The sequence below is a fragment of the Narcine bancroftii genome, chromosome 12 (genome assembly GCF_036971445.1).
Source record: "Narcine bancroftii isolate sNarBan1 chromosome 12, sNarBan1.hap1, whole genome shotgun sequence".
In the NCBI taxonomy this organism is placed as follows: domain Eukaryota; kingdom Metazoa; phylum Chordata; class Chondrichthyes; order Torpediniformes; family Narcinidae; genus Narcine; species Narcine bancroftii.
This window is the reverse complement of record NC_091480.1, coordinates 63939054-63958415: the sequence shown is the minus strand read 5'-3', so window position 1 is coordinate 63958415 and position 19362 is coordinate 63939054. Positions and strand designations below refer to the sequence as shown.

At 43.5% G+C, this 19362-nt stretch overlaps 1 protein-coding gene across 1 annotated transcript; it reads left to right on the top strand.

Moving 5' to 3' along the window:
• Nucleotides 1–504: 504 nt before the first annotated feature.
• Nucleotides 505–18419, top strand: LOC138746943 (protein Wnt-6-like). The gene is made up of 4 exons (XM_069905655.1): nt 505–876; nt 1442–1656; nt 7433–7734; nt 17547–18419. The coding sequence occupies exons 1-4, from the start codon at nt 800–802 to the stop codon at nt 18006–18008; spliced, it is 1056 nt and encodes a 351-aa protein (XP_069761756.1). The 5' UTR covers nt 505–799; the 3' UTR covers nt 18009–18419.
• The last annotated feature ends 943 nt before the right edge of the window (nt 18420–19362 follow it).

Here is a 19362-nt window from a genome sequence, read left to right as displayed (position 1 = left end):
TGTATGTTCATAGTGTGTGTGGACTGTACGTGTGCATACAGAACACGCGTATATGTCCAGATGGGGGTGATGAAATGGACCATATTCCACTCCCCCCCACCCCCCCCCCCCCCCCCCGGCAGCGAAACCCTTGTCCCGTGTCGGTCTTTGCCAGCAAAGATCTCACTCCCAGCTCTCTGGAGTTGGGATCCAAGCCTTGACGCTGTGCTTGTGCCATTCGTTGTCTCCGTTTCCTTGCTCCTTCACTCTCGGCTCAAGCAGCGATTAACCCCGTTTCGTTCTGGTTAAGAGCCCGAGAGGTCTGAACGAGTGTTGGGGAGGTTTTGTGACACGTTGTTGACCTTGGCTTCATCTGTACACAGAACGAGAGAAGGCCGGGGCGGGAGGAGAGAAAGAGAGAGCGAGAGAGAGAGAGAGAGAGAGAGAGAGAGAGAGAGAGGAGGGGGAGGGCGAGGGAGAGTGAGCGAGCGCGAGAAACAGAAAGAGAGGGGAGAATAAAGCCCAACTCACTGTCGGAGACGAGGCCCACGAGTGATCAGGACGGAACGGGAGGGGTCTGTGTGTGTGTGTGTGTATGTGTGTGTGAGAGAGAGAGAGAGTGAGAGAGAGAGAGAGGTAGGGGAGAGAGAGAGAAGGGGAGGGAGAGACAGTGAGGAAAGAGGGGAGTGAGTGAGTGAGAGAGCGAGCGAGAGAGAGAGACAGAGGAAGCGTTTGGAAATAGAGAGCGAGAGGCAAGGAAGGCAGCGGGTTGCATTGGCCCTACTTTCTGGATTCAGTGTGGGCTGGAGAGAGCGTGGAGATGGTGCCTTTTGCGGGAGCTCATCTCGGGTTTTTCTTCTTTCTTTTATGTCCTGCGAATATCATCAGTCTTTGGTGGTAAGTCGGGTCGAGGCTCCCTGTGATATCTCGATTGTCGTCTCACAGGATGAACTGGGGGTGGGGGGTTGTGGTTTGCATATCTGATCTCAAGGAGGATTCATGAAAATATAATTTTTCAGAGAAGGAGACGGAGACACGCCAGGGAGAGGGAGAGACCGAGACAGGGAGACATTTCCCAATGCAGCACCTGCAGCTCGGATTATCTCAGAGATACTTGAAATGACTCAGAAAAGACTAATTCAAAGTTGCTGCACACCAAATATCCCAGCGAACCTCGTTCCTTGATATGATTTCGAACTCTTGTCCATTTGTACATTCGCTGCGGTATCAGGTCTGCGCGTATCTGCCCTTTCAAACAAGACATTCATTTATACTCCATTGGGCCCAAACTCCAATCAGTTTGTTTGGGCACTTGGATCTCCAAAGGCCCAGCCAAGTTGATCGGTTTGTCTCGGGGATAGTGACTGGGGCGGGGAGTGGTGGGGGGAGGTGTTGATGGCAGGTTTCTGGAATGGAGCCATTTTTGTTCGGTGTGCTTTCCCCTTCTAACTTCATGTTGCAGGGCCGTGGGGAGTCCATTGGTCATGGACCCCAACACCATTTGCAGGAAAACAAGGCGTCTGGCTGGCAAACAGGCTGAAGTGTGTCAAACCGAACCGGAGATCGTGAACGAAGTGGCGAAGGGCGTGCGACATGGGATCAGGGAATGTCAATACCAGTTCCGATTCCGCAGATGGAACTGCACTGTTAAATACATCGGGAAACTCCTCCAACAAGGTAGAACGTACGCGCGCGCGCAGGTGGTTGGGTGGGTGGGTGGGGGTGGCTGGATGTAAATGTATGTGTCTGTGTGTGGTGTGTGTGTACGTTTCTGTGTGTGTTTGTGTCTGTGTCCGTGTGTTTGTGTCTGTATGTCTGTGTGTGTTTGTGTCTGTATGTCTGTGTGTGTTTGTGTCTGTATGTCTGTGTGTGTTTGTATCTGTGTCCGTGTGTGCGTCTGTGTCTTTCTTTATGTCTGTGTGTGTTTGTATCTATGTCCGTGTGTTTGTGTCTGTGTTTGTGTATCTTTGTGTGTATGTGTGTGTGTCCGTGTGTTTGTGTCTGTGTGTGTGTATCTTTGTGTCTCTGTGTGTGTCTGTGTGTGTATCTTTGTGTCTGTGTCCGTGTAGGTGTGTTTGTGTCTGTGTGTGTCTGTATCTTTGTCTGTGTGTGTTTGTGTATGTATGTGTGTGTGTCTGTGTCTGTATCTTTGTGTTTGTGTGTGTGTGTGTGTGTGTTCAAGGTTCCAGGTTCAATGTTTATTTTTATTGTCAGGCAATAATATATTAAAAATATAACATACATAATATACTTTAACTTCTGCCTGCGTAAGGCAGACTAAGATTCGTCGTTAGTGTCGCCCGGCGCCCCTTACAGTACGAAAGAAAGAGAAGCAAAAGAGAGACCCTTCAGGGTCACTGAGTATCCGTGGATTCTCCTCCGGCCCTCCCGTGGCTTCGGCATCCGCACACACTCGCATACTGTGTGTGTGTGTGTGTGGGGGGGGGGGGGGGGGTGCACTCTAGGGGTGTTCGGGGCTTGAGGACGATTCCATTCTCTTGCTCTAACTCGAACGAAAGTATTTTCTTTCTTTTAAAATGATTTTATTGAGTTTTTTAATTAAAAAAAAACAAACAAAAATGCAGTAAATCAATTGCAATGAAACTTTTGGAGATGAACAAATGGTCCGGTAGCAATACGACTGAATTCTAAATTCAATAAATGGTGATGCAGCCAATATTATAAGAGATAAGTAAGAAAAAATTCAGACCCACAACGATCCAGGTTAAACTTCAGGTTGTGTGTCGCGTTAAAGCCGAACAAGCGGCCTTAGGGAATCCATAATACCAGCTCGGCCAGCGCCGTTCATCATCGCACCGAATGAGTCGGGGAGCTCGAAATGGGACCCAAGTCTTAGCAAGAGAAATCTCCAGATTTAAAAAGGACATTATATCTAATCGCCAGTGATGATGTGGAGGTGGCAACTCCGCTTTCCGTTTGAGCAGAAGGGCTCTTCTTGTTAATAGAGCGGAGAATGCTCTCGCCCAGTGGTTCTCAACCTCCTTCTTTCCACTCACATCTCTGCCATCGGTGCTCTGTGTTTAGTGAGGGATGGCTTAAGGTGGGATGTGGGTGGGAAGAAAAAGGTTGAAAACCACTGTTCTAATCGTCCCTAATGGACTCGTTATGTGCACGGTTTCAGAACTCCAAAGGAAATGGGCCAATGACCATTTTTCTCAAGCAAAATATTTCACTAATTATTGGGTCTAGAGCAGTGTGTGTGTGTGTGTGTGTGTGTGTGCTTCCCACCCACATCCCACCTTAAGCAATCCCTCACTAATCCCAGAGCACCATGGCATAGGGATTAATTAAGTGGTTTGTGAGTGGAAAGAAAAAGGTTGAGAAACACAGAAAATCTCTTTGATTAGAAGATAAAATAATATTTACATCTTAAGAAAAACAAATAGTGCAATTACCGGACATGGATCTAAAGTGATCCTAAATAGGATTGAGAAAGTTCTAAAAATGTTGGTCCAATATTTTTGCAAATTAGGCGAAGTCCAGAACATTTGTAACAACGAGGCATTGAATATTTTGTCACAACATTTGAACATTTGTCACAAAGTGAACTAATATCAGGATAAATTCGAGCAAGTTTGACTTTGGAGAAATGGACACGATGTAGCATTTTGAATTGAGTAAGACTCTGCCCAGCGCACAATGATGAATCGTAAATCAGGCCCAAGGTTGAAGTCTATTCTTCCTCTGAGAAAGATATTTGGATCATTCTCCCATTCGCGTTTAATTCCACTTCAAGAAATTGCTTTCACATTCAATAGTTTAGAGTATAAAGCAGATATCGTGTCTTTATTAGTAAATACTAAGATATTTTAAGACGATGTGGAAGCCATGGAGAAGGTGCAGAGGAGATGTTGCCTGGATTGGAAAGTCTTATGAGACAAGGTTAGTAGAACTGGGACTTTTCTCTTTAGAGCGAAGAAGGATGAGAGATCGACAATATTCTGAGAGTCAGCCCCTGTTTCCCAGGGCCGGAGTAGCAAACACCAGGGGACGTTTGTACAAAGTGAAGGGAGGGAAGTTTAGGGGAAGTATCAAGGGTACGTTTTTTTACGCAGAGAGTTGTGGGTTCACGGAATGCCTTACTGGGGGATGGCGGTGAAGGCTGAAATATTGGGGGCATTTAAGAGACACTTAAACGGGCACATGGAAGAAAGAAACATAGAGGGTTCCTGGGTGGGGGGTAGTATTTTATTTTGGTAGGGATATATAGGTCGGCACAACATCGAGGGCCGAAGGGCCTGCATTGTGCTGTCGTGCTCTATTGAAGTCCATCGTGAGTTTGGGGATGCGACGGGAGAACATTCGGCCGGAAGGAGGACTGCGATCGGCAAATCAAGCCCTAAAGAAGGAGATAGCGGTCACCCCCGTCTGCATACGAGCGCTACCTGGAGGAGCCCAAACAAATGAGCCGACAGGCAGAAAGAGAGAGAGAGGAAATTCAAGAGAGCGTCGATCTTAAAGGGCAAGCAGAGGAAGAGACAGATTGAGAGACCTCAGGCTTCGGCGTAGAACCCCAAACTATACGAGAAAGTCGCCCAGACTGTCCGTTAGATCGAACGACAGACAGACAAATAAAAACACCGACAGAGACAGACAGACAACCACATGGGCGAGAGGGGCAAATGGGTGAAGAAATGGGAGATGGACAATGGAACAAGAATTGAAGGCGAAGCACATGTAGGTTCCTGAGAAAAGCCAATTGTGTATTTATATCCAATTTAATAAAACATTCCTTTCTAATGTTGCACCCGGTGCGAGGAATGTGCCTTTTTTTGGTGAACATTTCAATAATATTTGGTTTAATATAGAACAACATAGTAAAGGCCATTCGGCCCACTATGTTGATAGCCCCTTCATTTTTCTCATGTACCTATCTAATCGTCTCTCAAAATATTGGATTGTTCCTGCCTCTACCACTGTTCCATGCACCCATCACATACTCCCAAGCACCTTAAAACTATATCTCCAGTGTCAGCCATTTCAGCCTTGGGAAAAGCCTCTGGCCATCCTCACGATTAATACCTCTCATCATCTTGCACATCTCTATCAGATCACACCCCCCCCCCACCCCCCCCACCCCCCAAATCCACCATCATTCCAAGGAGAAGAGACCAGGTTCACTCAACAGAGGTGGAGAGGGCGAGCAAATTTAAGTTCTTGGGTCACTATCTCGGAGGATCTTTCCTGGACGCACTACACTAACGGCCTCGTGAAGAAACCCCCTACTTGATAGATATGTCGCTTCTCAGCGGCCCCTTTTCCTGCTCGCTGATCTATGGCGACGTGGACCATTCAGGAATATATTTTTTCCACTTTGACCCAATCAAGTCACTGCCTTGCACTGGCCTGACAATCAGGGGCGTTAATTTTAGCTCCGATATGTTTGCGGAAAATCGCACACGGTGCGAATCTGATGATGTTTCAATGCCTCGATGTCATTTCCAAAATAACAGAAAAGGGTTTGGAGACCCCGTGGTTGAAGTAAAAACACGACGCTGGAGGAAATCAGCAGGTCAAACCGTCTCCTTTATATAGCACAGGTAAAGATACAGAATCAATGTTTCGGGCTTAAGCCCTGCAGCAAGGTACCACAACGTCGGTTCTGTATCTTTACCTGTGCTATATAAAGGAGACGGTTTGACCTGCTGACTTCCTCCAGCGCTGTGGTTTTGCTTGGATTTATATGGAGGTCATCCCTGGACACTTTAAGGTCAACAACACGGTAATAAGCCCTTTCAGTCCACTCGCCCGTGCCGCCCAATTTACACCACATTGACCTACAACACCCCCCCCCCCCTCGCGGGAGAAAACCCACGCAGACACGGGAAGAGAACGTACAGACAGCGCAGGATTGGAACCCAGGTCCCGATCGCTGGCGCTGTAACCGTGCCGCCTCCTCCTGTACTGTAGGACTGACTGGAGCCGATTGACGCACAGGAAGGTTCCACAAACAGCAAAGACAAACAAGTGAAATTAATAAGATCTAGGATGAGAGATCCTGAGAGATCTTTTATGACGAAATGAGAGAGGAGCCAACACCTTTGTTTAACATCTCGGCCAAAGCTGCGGCCGACAGTGCAGCATCCTCAGCATCAATCTGGGATGGTTGTGTTCCACTCTCTGGAATGGAACTTGAACCTTCAGCTATCTGACTCAGAAGCAGAGTCCGCCCAACACACAATGTATTCCCAAGCGACACAAATGACTGAACTTGTTTCCTTTCTTAAAGAAATATTTCACTAGGCCATTTGGCCCATCGAGACTCTACCCTAAACTGAACTATACTCACATCTAGTTCCAATTGCCAGCCTTTTCCCCATATCCCCGATGCCTCCGACCAATTAGATACTTATCAGTCACCTGCTTGAACTCTCCCAGTGACCGGGCTTCCACCGCTCTATGTGTCAATGAGTTCCACAAATCCACGACCCTTTGCTCGTTGCTGTCACTGCAAGGGGACAGAAGACTTCAGAGAACTGAAGCAAAATAATGGGTTTGCACCAACATGCCCACACAAAAAGAGCAGAAATACTTTTGGTTTGAACACCAAAAGCACGGCGAAAGTTTGGGAACAGTGGATTTGCAATAGGGACATGCATACTCGAAAAAGGTGGACAAAAAATGCGACATTTTGTACTGTTGAATTAATGAATAAACTTAATCTTCACGGGAAAAGATCCCAGATCTTATTGAAGGCAATGAATGGTGAAAGGAACATTGAAACTAATATAGTTGCAGGTTTAGACGTTTTGAATTCTGAGACTTTATGAGATTTCCTTCTTATTTTACCTATTCCTTGAAGAAGGGCTCAGTCCCGAAACGCCGGCGATGTATCTTTGTCTCCTGTGGACGCTGAAAAGACCGGCTGACTTCCTCCACCTGTAGTGTGTTTTTACTAGTGAGAGCGGTTAGCAACTCTCTTCGCAGCTTGCTAAATTGAAAGGGGAGGTGGAAAGACGTGTGGGGGAGGGGAGTGGGGGTGGTAATGGTGGGCGTGGGTTTGCAAGAAGCTCCTGCGGTATTTCAATGCTAGCACCGATCAAGAGGGCCGAATGGTCTGCATCATTGTAGAATATTACATGTGACTTTATGGATGTGAACTTAACATGCACAACACTTGCTTTCAGGTAAAAACACGACGCGGGAGAAACTCAGCAGGTCAAACAGTGTCCTTTATGTAGCAAAGATAAAGATACATCAGCAACGTTTCGGGCTTGAGCCCTTCATCAAGGCAATTTTTTTTGATCTTAAAGGGCACTGCTTGACCAGCTGAGTTTCTCCAGCATCGTGTTTTAACTTCGACCACGGTTTCTGCAGACTTCAGTGTTTTGCTACTTGCTTTCAGGTAGAAACCATAAGTTATGCCACATTCACACCGTTTCGCAATGCTGACACCCGTTATATTTCTCTCCGTGGCTTTCTTTTATCGTAGACATCAGAGAGACGGCCTTCGTATACGCCATCACCTCGGCCGGAGTTACGTACGCTGTGACTCAAACGTGCAACCTGGGAGAGCTGCTTCAGTGCGGCTGTGAGAACGAGCTGAGCCGGGCTGCGACGCCACGAGCTGCTGGTCCGGGCAGGGAAGCGGACCTCTGGCAATGGGAAGGATGTGGAGACGATATGGAGTTCGGGTACACCAAGTCCAAGGAGTTCATGGACGCCAGAAAGAGAAAAGGTCAAAGTGATATCAAATCCTTGATAGACCTGCACAATAACGAGGCGGGTCGTCTGGTAAGTTCAAGTCTCGAGTTATCTGTAACTTATAGATGTATTCGTGAGATGTTCCACGGCATGTGTTTATTTCTGTTACTGTTTCAGTTTAAATTGATGTGAGGGACTGATATCCCTTCCGGTATAATGTGTCACGAGTAGAAAAAGCGAATGAAGACGATTGCCCTTATCTGGTCGCTATGGAACATGGAAAGTGGATCTTATCACGAAATCAATGCAGCTCAAGGTTGACTCAGGGGCCCTGCACCGATTGGGATGTCTGATGCTAACTAAGGCCTTCCATTCTGAAGGCCTGAAATATTTGAACTTTTCCTCTCCCACCAACCCCCCCCCCTCCCTCATTTATTGCTGCAGATCTCCTCCATTCTATCTTTTCCCATTGCTGACTTCTTACTGTTGAATGTACATTTTGGGCACTCTCCAGCTGGATGGCATTAACATGGACTTCTCCAATTCTACTAGCCCATTCACTGCTCTCCCCCTCCCTTCCCTTTTCCCCTTGTCTTCTTTCCTCCAACTCTCCATCCTCCTTCCCTCTCCATTCACAGAGCCATCCCTCCTCCCCCTGTTTGCTGCTGTGCCCTCCCTCCCCTATCCACCTGTCTGACCCCCCCCCCCACCATTTTTCGGGTGCCTGCTGACATTTTGCTCATTCCTTGATGAAGAGATCAAGCCTGAAACGTTGGTTCTGTATCTTTATCTTTGCTACATAAAGGACACTGTTTAACTTGCTGAGTTGCTCCAGCAATGTGCTTTTACTTAAACAACAGTATCTGCAAACTTTTGTGTTTTACTTCATTTTTATCACCCTGTTGGTCATTAAATAGTATTTTCCCATTCAGATAGAGCTTCTGGAATCTACTGAGTAGTGAAATGCTACAAACAGAGAAATGCTGGAGAAACTCAGCATTTGTGTCCATAGGAGGTAACGATCTGTTTTGGAAGTATGAAATGCTAATGTTTATTGTAACAAAGCAGTACAGGAGTAGAGTGATTGTTACTCGACTAGTGAGTAAAAACAGAAAATGCTGAAACATCCGGCAGGTCAGACAGCATCCGCAGAGAGAAAGCAGAGTTAGGTTAGTTGGGTCAATATGGAAATAAAACATTTCAAGTTGCAGAAAGGAGCATGGGTTGTGGAGAGAGCAAAGGAAATGTGGGTGATAACACGGGCACCAAGAAGGACTGAATGTCACGAGTGAAACAGTTGCTGTAGCGGTTAGTGCAACGCCTTTACAGCACCAGCAATCGGAACCCAGGGTTTTCTCCGTGTCTGCGAGTGTTTTCCCTGGGGGCTCTGGTTTCCTCCCACCATTCGAAACGTACCAGGGGTTTAGGCTAATGGGGTATAAATTGTGTGGCACGTATTGATGGGCCGAATTGGCCTGTTACCATGCCGTATATCTAAATTTTTAAAAAGAATTAAAAATACTGGTGTTGACCCACAGAAAGTAGTGAAGGATTGTTCATGGTGGCTTGTCTGTCTGGAGGATGTGTAAATAGAGAAAGGTGAACGAAAATAGACAGGAGTTTAAAAAAAACCCCAACAGGAACTGCTGAAAGTTTGATAGAACAGAGGATGCTGGAAATTCTCAGTAGATCAGACAGCATCTGTGGAAAGACGAAAATAATTTCCAGGCACCCTACTGAGACATTTCCACCTTTTCCATATTTATTTTAGATTTCTAACCACTGAAGTTTTTTTTTTGCTTTTCAAAATCTGATTCCTGAAGAATAGAGTTAAAGGAATGAATTTAAATATCATGGGTTCTAAGGAATTCAGCTAATTCAGTAATATGGATTTTTAAAATGGAACAAAACTACTCTGTAATGGTGACCAGGAAACCATGAGATTATTGTTCATTGAATCGCGCCTTCTCTGGACTCGAATCAATGTGGCTGACTTTGAAATCACAATTTGATAGACAAATAAGAATGAGCAATAAATGTTGGGCTTGCCAATCACACCCACATCATGTGGAAGGATGGATGGAAAGAATCACAGCTTCTTTCAAGACAGGCTCTAGATAACTCTCTTTGGCAGACTGAAGAGTGTTATTGAGTGGATGGCAATGTGTCTTGCCTGACACAAGGAGGCACCCCTGGCTGTCATGTCTGGATATCTCCATGCTTAACTCAATGCAAACTGAATCTCAAAATTATTCTCATTCCCATAGTTTTGTGCCATTCTTTGCTTTAAGTATGGCTCTAAATTTTTCTCATGTATAATGATCTCAGCCTCAAATAGTCCTTGTGGCAGAATATTTCATGTTGTGAGTCTGTGGATGTTTCTGCTCTCTTCTTCTCTTTGGCTTGGCTTCGCAGACGAAGATTTATGGAGGGGGTAAATGTCCACGTCAGCTGCAGGCTCGTTTGTGGCTGACAAGTCCGATGCGGGACAGGCAGACACGGTTGCAGGGGAAAATTGGTTGGTTGGGGTTGGGTGTTGGGTTTTTCCTCCTTTGCCTTTTGTCAGTGTGGTGGGCTCTGCGGTCTTCTTCAAAGGAGGTTGCTGCCCGCCGAACTGTGAGGCGCCAAGATGCACGGTTTGAGGTGATATCAGCCCACTGGCGGTGGTCAATGTGGCAGGCACCAAGAGATTTCTTTAGGCAGTCCTTGTACCTTTTCTTTGGTGCACCTCTGTCATGGTGGCCAGTGGAGAGCTCGCCATATAACACGATCTTGGGAAGGCGATGGTCCTCCATTCTGGAGACGTGACCCACCCAGCGCAGCTGGATCTTCAGCAGCGTGGACTCAATGCTGTCGACCTCTGCCATCTCGAGTACTTCTACCCTCAGCATAAATAACCCTAAATTAATTGATCGCTGACTCTCCAAATATATGACCTGTCTCACATTGTCTACCCTATCAAACCACTCTCAATTTGAAACCATCTACTATGTGATCTATGCTTAAAGCAAAATAGACCCAGTAGCTTTACAAAATAGTTTCTCATCTGACCACGTGACGTGTATAATTCCCAAAAATTCACAAGAATAGCAATGTTTATCTAAAAGTTACTGGTCAGAGCTGGAAATTCATGCACAGTATATTTGCCAAGTTGCATGATAAATATTAAGTGTGCAATTTATGGAGGATTTAATGAGTATTATTGATTGGCAATAGCTAGAAAATGTATTGCTATAACTTGAAAGTCGGATACTGATCTGGGAATGGAGAGATGGCATGCAGAAGTTTGGAGCTGTTTTCACTTGAGAACATTACTTATAATTTCAGAGATAAATATCATATATTTTGGAAAATATGGAGCCCATATTTGCAAACTGTGGTATTAAATTTTAAAGAATTGCGAACATTCCCTTTCTCTTATAGGTCTCTCTATATATTTAAAGGTATTGGGAAGTGAAGTTTCCTGTTGTAGTTTTCTTCTCCCTCTTCATTTTCTTCTTCTTTTCCTGTTTTGAGTTTGTAGGGTGTTGGGGGGTGGGGGATTAATAGGAGGTTTTTCTTGTTTTTGACTTTCTTTTTACTTCCTTTTCTTTTTTATATAAATACCACATGTATTTGAATTAAGTTTGGAATATTGTAATATGTTTGCTTAGTGGTTATATTTTAAATAAAGTTTTTTTAAATAAAAGAGTATTATTGATCCCAAACCACAATTTGTAAGTTGCACGATGCAAGATAATTATACTAAATATGGCAGGTAAGAAGGAGTTAACAGCATTGAAGTCATCGGCCAAAGTGCACAAAATAATAGTGCAGAAATTGGGAGCGATTCCAGTGGATTGTTGTGATCCAAAACCAATTTAGATGTGAGATAACCAGTTCCTTCCCACAAATGTTACTTTCATATCTGAAAAACATAAAGTTGATAAATGTACTTGTCAAGATGAAGGATTTTATTGTTATAGATTCCACATCTCCTCTTCTGCACCCCTGACCAGGTCAATACTGTGCATGGGTAACATTGCTATTCCTTTCAGTCGCCATCATTATACCCTTATTGTTTGTAGCTGTCAACCTAATGGTGGTTGGAGACCAGTTGAGACTCTTTAAATTAATTCCTCTTAGAAACCCCAAGCAGCTGCCACACAAAAGAGTTTTAATCCCCAGGCTGCACTGTACTGGAACACATTTTTCATTAACAGAAAGGGAGTCATGTGGTACAGTGCTATTCCAAATTTCTGGTCAATTTTGATCTTCTTTCATACTTGGATACATTCATACAATTTCACTATGTCCTTGTGTATATTACATGCGTTCCCACATCAAACCCAAATGTGTTTTATAAACAGAACAATAATTCCGTTCAGTGTATCGATGTGAACCCCAGGAGGAAATAATGAATTACAGGGTGATTTTAAATCCTACAAATACTTCACAATCTCAATGTGTTCCAAAGTGGGTGGGTCCTTAATCAAAAAGCCACGTACAAGCTATTTGAATGTATGTGGGATTGTATTTTAATGGGAGTAACACATTAATGTTTTCCACTGGAGAATTACAGATCTGTCTAACTGTAACAATCATTATGGTGGGCAGCAATGGGGAAACATTCACAGTGTGCACTGATCAATAGCAACCTCCAAACCAAATGTTTTTCTGCTGATCGACCCTAATGCTTCACTGTCACTAAGTTAAGGGTCTTTTTTAACCAGGCATGTAAGGTTAATAAACACAGTTGTAAAATTGGAAAAAATATGGCATGCATTTTACCTCCATAACTGAGAGCATCAGACCAGTTTAATGGACTATCTTTGATTAATTGATCTGTTTTTCTCTCTCTTTGGTGTTAAAATTTCAAACAGCCTCAGAAGGACAGTAATCTCCAATATTTTAATAGCTACTTACAATAAGTCTTCAGGAATTGCCTGAAGCATAGTACTGATTCAAATCACGCTAATTAAATATTTATTGAAACATCGTTCCACTTGGAAATGCCACTTCCCAGAATTATTATTGAATAATACGTAGATTTCATTGAAAGTTGAACTGATTCAAGTGTCTGCTGAAATTGGGGCAATCTGGGTATTGGGAACCATCAGAAATTAATTTAATCTTGGACATCAAGAGCAGAGTTATAATTACACAGTCCAAGTCCACAGTACCTTACATGTCTCTTTATTGGGAGGGTCTGAATCAAAGTCCCAGAGGTGAAAGGACACTGATCCCAGAAACCGTGCAAGTGAATTCCTCTTCAGAATCAAGGTGATCCTTTTTAACAATACTTCATGTTTAATTTTTCATAAGAAAATTCACAATTATGACATTTCAATAAAAATATGCACATATATTACATTTTGTATAAAGCTAAAAAAACATACAAAAACACTAAATCTACTCCCTTCTATTCCCCCCCCCCCCCAACATTTATTAAATACCTTTTCGTACACTCTCAGAGCCCAGAGTTTAGATTAACCTCAGGGAGAGAATATGGGTTGGTTCAATATAATTTTATTACATCAGCTCCACGGAAGTTGCAGAAATCTAAGCCAGAAATACCAGAACTGTGTTTTAGGTGTGAAATAGAGGAAGGAACATTCCTCATTCAACCTGGTCATGTGTGAAGCTTAGATCATTTTGGCAAGACATTTAACAAGAATTACAAGGGTGACCTTCCAGGGGAAATCCAGAACTTTATTTGTTCAGCAATTTTATAGACATAAGTAATGATCTTACAAAGGTGATCCTTTTTCAGCTAGTGTCTGTTCTAAAGGTTGGTGATAAATCGTGCTCTTGAATGTCCATAATTGAAATATATTTGCTTTCTAACTTTTCACTGGGTAAATCCTTGATTATAAATGAACATCTCTTAGTTAATTTCAATGGAAGGAACTTGGTTGGTGCAACTTTCCCAATCAGCCATCCCTTTGTACAGACTGGGTCTCAGAAGATCCTTTCTCACCGTACCAGGTATAAACTTGAGCTTGGCCAGAAAACACTGAACAGCCAACGTGAAAAAGGACAATATTGTGCCCACTGTGTATCATCCCAGCCTTGTTGTACCAGCAGAACAATTGACTTCTTTCCCAGCTGATAGCCAATATAAGTCCATGGGCCCAGTGCTTCCATAGTCTTGCTCCAGCCTTTGAAATCCAGTGTTCACATCTGTACGGTGATGTGGACAACACATGAAACCTCTTACCTCTAATTTTTATTTCCAACTTGATTTTCGGGCTACCTGCAAATACTTCAAAGTACTCCAAACAAAGAGAGCAAAGAAGAAACAACATTGAACAAAGCTAAATAAAAAAAGCTCTTAGTCACAGGAGAAGTCATTTTCCTGTGTTCGGATGCTGTTCTCTTGTGATAGTGGAATTGACTGAGTTGAACTGAGTTAATACCTGTCCTGCAATGACAGAGCATGTCTCACAAATGGTAAACATAATTTGTAATTTCAAAATTCAGGATTCATTCAAAAAATCGCTATTGAATAGGGAGAGTTTACCTATATTCCCTTTTATGAGGTGATAATAAACAGATAAACAAAGGACGGCATTTTTTGCCTACATAATTTATTAGAATCGCTCATCATAATAATGAAGTAGGGGCCTGAGTTAAAGTTTGCTGTGAGTTGCTAAAGTTAGAGCAGAAAGGGACCCTTCACAAGTGCCTTAAAATTGTGTTTTCAAAGTCCATATGTTTGCAGAACAGCAGAATTCTGATACATTGAAGCTCCCAAATCCCTTAAATATCTACAAAATGCTTCATAGTTAAGCCAAGTACCCATTGAAACCCTGTTGAAATGTTTTAATTGAATAAATATTTAATGAAGCAAAATCCAATTACAGCTACAGCAGATATAAGTAATCTCATTGCAAAATGCATAACCGAACTGAATAGGAACAATTGAAGGATAGATTGAAGTTGCTGATGGTCTTGGTATGTAGATTGGGATACAGAAACTTCATTGTCTCAGGTCAGTGGCCATGTCTACAGAAAGAGCCAGCAGAGATAATTTATGATCCCCTCGATTGCTAAATACAGGTAACATAATTCGGTAAAAATATTTGGAGTGTTGAACTTTAAAAAGAGCCGATTCCTTGCACTGTGTTGATTATCCGGAGCAATCTTTTGCTGTCCACTGTGAGTGTGTGGTTGTTAAGGTAGTCAGCTCTTGTGGGGGTAAGAATTCCTGTGGGCGCAATGTGTAACAACATTCTTACTGTGGTAGTGAAGATTTCCTTTGTTTTGAGCTTCTAGAGACATTTTACACATATTTTTGAGCCCATTTTTTTAACACAAATACATTTTTAGAACATGTAAGTACTTATTATATTAATATGATATTGAAAGTCACCATTTTAAATACACAGCAAACAACACACTTCCAAATATCTTTGTACACATAGTGTACACATAGAACAGGGTTTCTAGAGCAGTAAATATACTCTTTTCCAAAATACTTTCAAACATCCAAATACAACCTTTTCAATCACATTCTTTTGAACACTAATTACTTTGGAACATTTTTTTGAGCATATAAACATTCTTTAAGCATGTGGTCATTCAATTATAGCAGTCAGATCAGAGAACATATTCCAACATTTTTAGTGGAGCATCGTAAATCGCCTTCCAGTCAAATAAATACTTTTGGAAACAGTCAGAATTGCAGGAAATAAACAACATTATTTGACCCCATTAATTTGATATCATTCTCACACATGGAGGCATTATAGCAGCATCACTGGGCGGGCTTTCAGCAGTCATGAATGAGTGGTGTAGCAGGTCGAGCCACTGCCTGTCAGCTCCAGCCACCCAAGTTTGATCCTGATCTCTAATGCTATCTATGTGGAGTTTGCATGTTCTCCCTGTGACAGTGTGGATTTCCCACTGGGTATTCCAGTTTCTGCCCTCATACCACATACCAGGTAGATTGGCTGCTGTACATTACTCATCAGTGCAGGCAGGAGAATCAGGAAGAAGTTGATGGGCATGTGTGACAGATTATACTGGACAATGAGGAATTTGCTTCCTGAACACTTTGGGGTGTATTTTATGGATTTTGTGCCTCTGATCACAAAAGTCACCATGAAGTTTTTCTATCATGTACCATTATTTAAAGATATAACCTATTTTTGTCATTTCTTGTCATAGTTTAAGTTGACTAGTATGTTGCTCACAAAGCAAGTTGCTTTGGTCAGTCCAAGCCTGTCTGGGCATGCCCTCAGTGCTGTGCAAATGTTGTCTTAGGCCTGGGAATGCTTTGTCAGGATAGATGCAGACAGGCTATAAAAGCAGCTCACATATACAGATGCTGTGCATTACATTAATGCACATGTTCTTCAGGCAATAGCAGAGTGAGTGTACTTAACAACAGCATTTATTGTCTTCAGGAAGATTCAATACAGCAGAAATGTCTTGTCAATGCCGCAAAAGCTGCAATACATTCTGTTACATTTGTCGAGAGCATACACTTCATGCTAAATTCAGAAAAGTTAATTTAATGTTTCTCCAACTTCCTATCTGAAATTATCTTTATGTTCAGCTTGAAGTTGTCTATCAGGAAGCAAACCTGTTGAAAAAAAATTGTTGTCTTTATGTGCATAAAGACACAGATCTGATCAATGTGCTCATTCATAAAATCAAATTCTTGCCCTGGTTAACATTGTTGCCTCCTGATTAGTTGTTTAAATGCTGTTTTTTTTAGTCCAGCAATCAAAATCTTGCATTTAAGTAGCTCCATTCAAACACCTGGAAACAGTTTGAAGCCAATGGAATGAATTAAGTCCCACCTTAGAGACTAGGCAAGTGCCGCACTGTTGCAGGTACATCTTACGGATGAGGTATCCCATTTGTCTTCTTAGGTGGATCCCATGGCATTATTTTACAAAGAGCAAAATGCTGTCCTGCCCACTGTTTAAACTTATTCATTCCAATGCATCATGTGTTCATTGAACTGGACAGCAATTTTTTTCAAAAGGTTTGCTTCCTGAAAACAAAATTGGGGATTATGATGGACAACTTCAAGCTGAACACAAAGATAGTTTCAGGTTTGCTCTATCACGTAGGAAGTTGGAGAAACATGAAATTAACTTTGATTATATTTAGCCTGTTTATTCACATCGTGACGCTGACTCATTGCATCAGTTCAACTGACCTAAAAATGTTTTGCGCTGATTATCATTTGTACTCAGCATCTGATGCCTCTCATGTCAGTGTCCAACGATAGTCGGCCGGCATTGATGGATTCCAGTTGCCCTGATACGGCTTTTCCATGGTCTCAATGTCCTGGTGAAAACCGTTTTCGTCACTGACGGCACCAAGATCAGTCGGGAAAAAAGTCCGAGTGCGAATGCAGAAAATGACACGTTGCACCTCATGGTTTTGTCTGCTTGAAGTAGATACAAAATATGACCGAAAATCACCAAAATAGGTTATTCTTAAAAAAAAGGTGCATGATAGGAAAATGTTAAGGTGATTTTCGTGATCAGCAGCCCAAAATCCGTAAAATGCACCCAAAAGTGTTCAGGAAGAAAAATCTTCGATGTCCATTGTAATCACAAATCCAGACTGCTCCCCCCCCCCCCCAAACAGATGGAACAGGAGCAGGAGTCGGCCATCCGGCCCGTCGAGCCTGCCTCACCGCTCAAGATCGTGGCTGAACTATCTGTGGACTCAACTTCACTTTAGCGTAACGCCAGCGACGGGGGTTCGAATCCAGCGCGGTCTGCAAGGAGTTTCTCCGTTCTCTCCCCGTGTCTGCGTGGGGTTTCCTCCCACCATTCAAATCGTACCGGGGGGGGGGGGGGGCGGGTGGTTATAGTTGAATAACGTTTTCCCGTGTTTAGGAATGCAGTTTCAAGTTTAATTTATCTCTGTTTCTGCACTTCCCTGTTTAATTTCAGATGATTAAGAACTACATGCGGAGTGAGTGTAAATGCCACGGCTTGTCTGGCTCCTGCGCAGTGAAAACCTGCTGGAAGAAAATGCCCCATTTCCGCGCGGTCGGCGACCGCCTCTTGGAGCGTTTCAACGGGGCCTACAAGGTAATGGGAAGCAACGACGGCAAAACATTGATCCCGGTCGGCCACAACATCAAACAGCCGGACAAACAGGACTTGGTTTACTCCGCAGAATCCCCCGATTTCTGCCTGCCCAACAGGCGCACCGGCACGCCGGGGACACGGGGCAGGGTGTGCAACGGGACAGCGATGGACGTCAGCGGCTGCGACCTGCTCTGCTGTGGCAGAGGACACCAGAAAGAGACGGTGAGCTTGCAGGAGAACTGCAAGTGTCGTTTTCACTGGTGCTGTGTGGTCCAGTGCAAAGAATGTACTGTCAGAAAGGAACTCAGTGTCTGCGTCTAGCCTGAATGCATTACCCAGCGACATGATGGGTCCTGATAATTGAAGAATTATTAACCAAAGATTTTGGCTGGGAAGTTACAAAATTGCAGGAAATTCTCGCTTCAATGCAGAAACTCCTCCGCCCCGTCGCAGTCCGCTGCTTCAGAGTTTGGAAATCCACCTGTCGTCAGCGGCGTCCTCCTCAATACATCAATCTATACACCTGCTGATAGGGCAGGGAAGGAAATGTTTACTATGCATTACATGGACGAGGAGAAAGATTCCATATCGTTTCTGCCTGCATTAGTTTTGTAAAATGCTGGTGGGATTCAGTGACCAGGCTGTGAAACGAACTATGTAATGTTCGTAGAATTCGAACGAAATAGCAATAGGTGAGAGATGGGTTATTGAAAATAAACGTTTACTTTTTAAGATCGACTGGTTTTTTTTAAAATCCATGAAGTGCGTGTTCAAAGACGACAGAATAAATGGAACGGAAAAGAGATGTGTTTCCCGTGGTATAGAACATGGACCACTCCGGCACAGTACAGGCCCTTCGGCCCTCGATGTTGTGCCGACAAAAAATACTACCCCGTAACCCTCTATTTTCCTTTCATCCTCTTAAATCCCCCCAGTGTTCCGGCCTCCACCACCACCCCTGGCAAAGCATGCCAGGCGCCCACCACTCTGCGGAAAACGTCTCCCCTTAAAGTCCCTCCCTTCACTTTATACATAAGTCCTCTGCTGTTTGCTGATCCTGCCCTGGGAAACAGGTGCTGGCCGTTCACTCGCTCTATGCCCCTCATATCTCGGTTAAGTCTCCTCTCATCCTTAAATGAGTTATGAGTAGACTCGGTGCCCACATCTGTTCCACAGTCTTGACTGGAAAAGAAAGATGATGTCTGCTCCAGCAAATGTTTAATAATATCTGCATGCATGTACATGGGCATACTTATGCATGTGTGCATGGGAGTGTATGTATGTGCAGTTGCATGTGGGCCTGTGTATTTAATAAATAACCCTGGAAATTAGAGGCTGGTGAGCCTGACGTTAGTAGTAGGTAAATTATTGGAAGGTGTTCTAAGAGATCGGATATACAATTATTTGAATAGGGTTAGTCAATGTGGCAGGTCGTGTTTAATCAATCTAAGAGAGTTTTTTTTGAGGAGGTTACCAGTAAAGTTAATAAAGGAAAGGCCGTGGATATTGTCTACATGGACAAGGTCCCACATGGGAGGTTAGTCAGGAAGGTTCAGACGCTCAGTATTCATGATGAGATTGTAAACTGGATTCGACATTGGCGAATAGGGAGAAGCCAGAGAGTAGTGGTGGATGATTGCTTCTCAGACTGCAAGCCTGTGACTAGTTGTGTGGC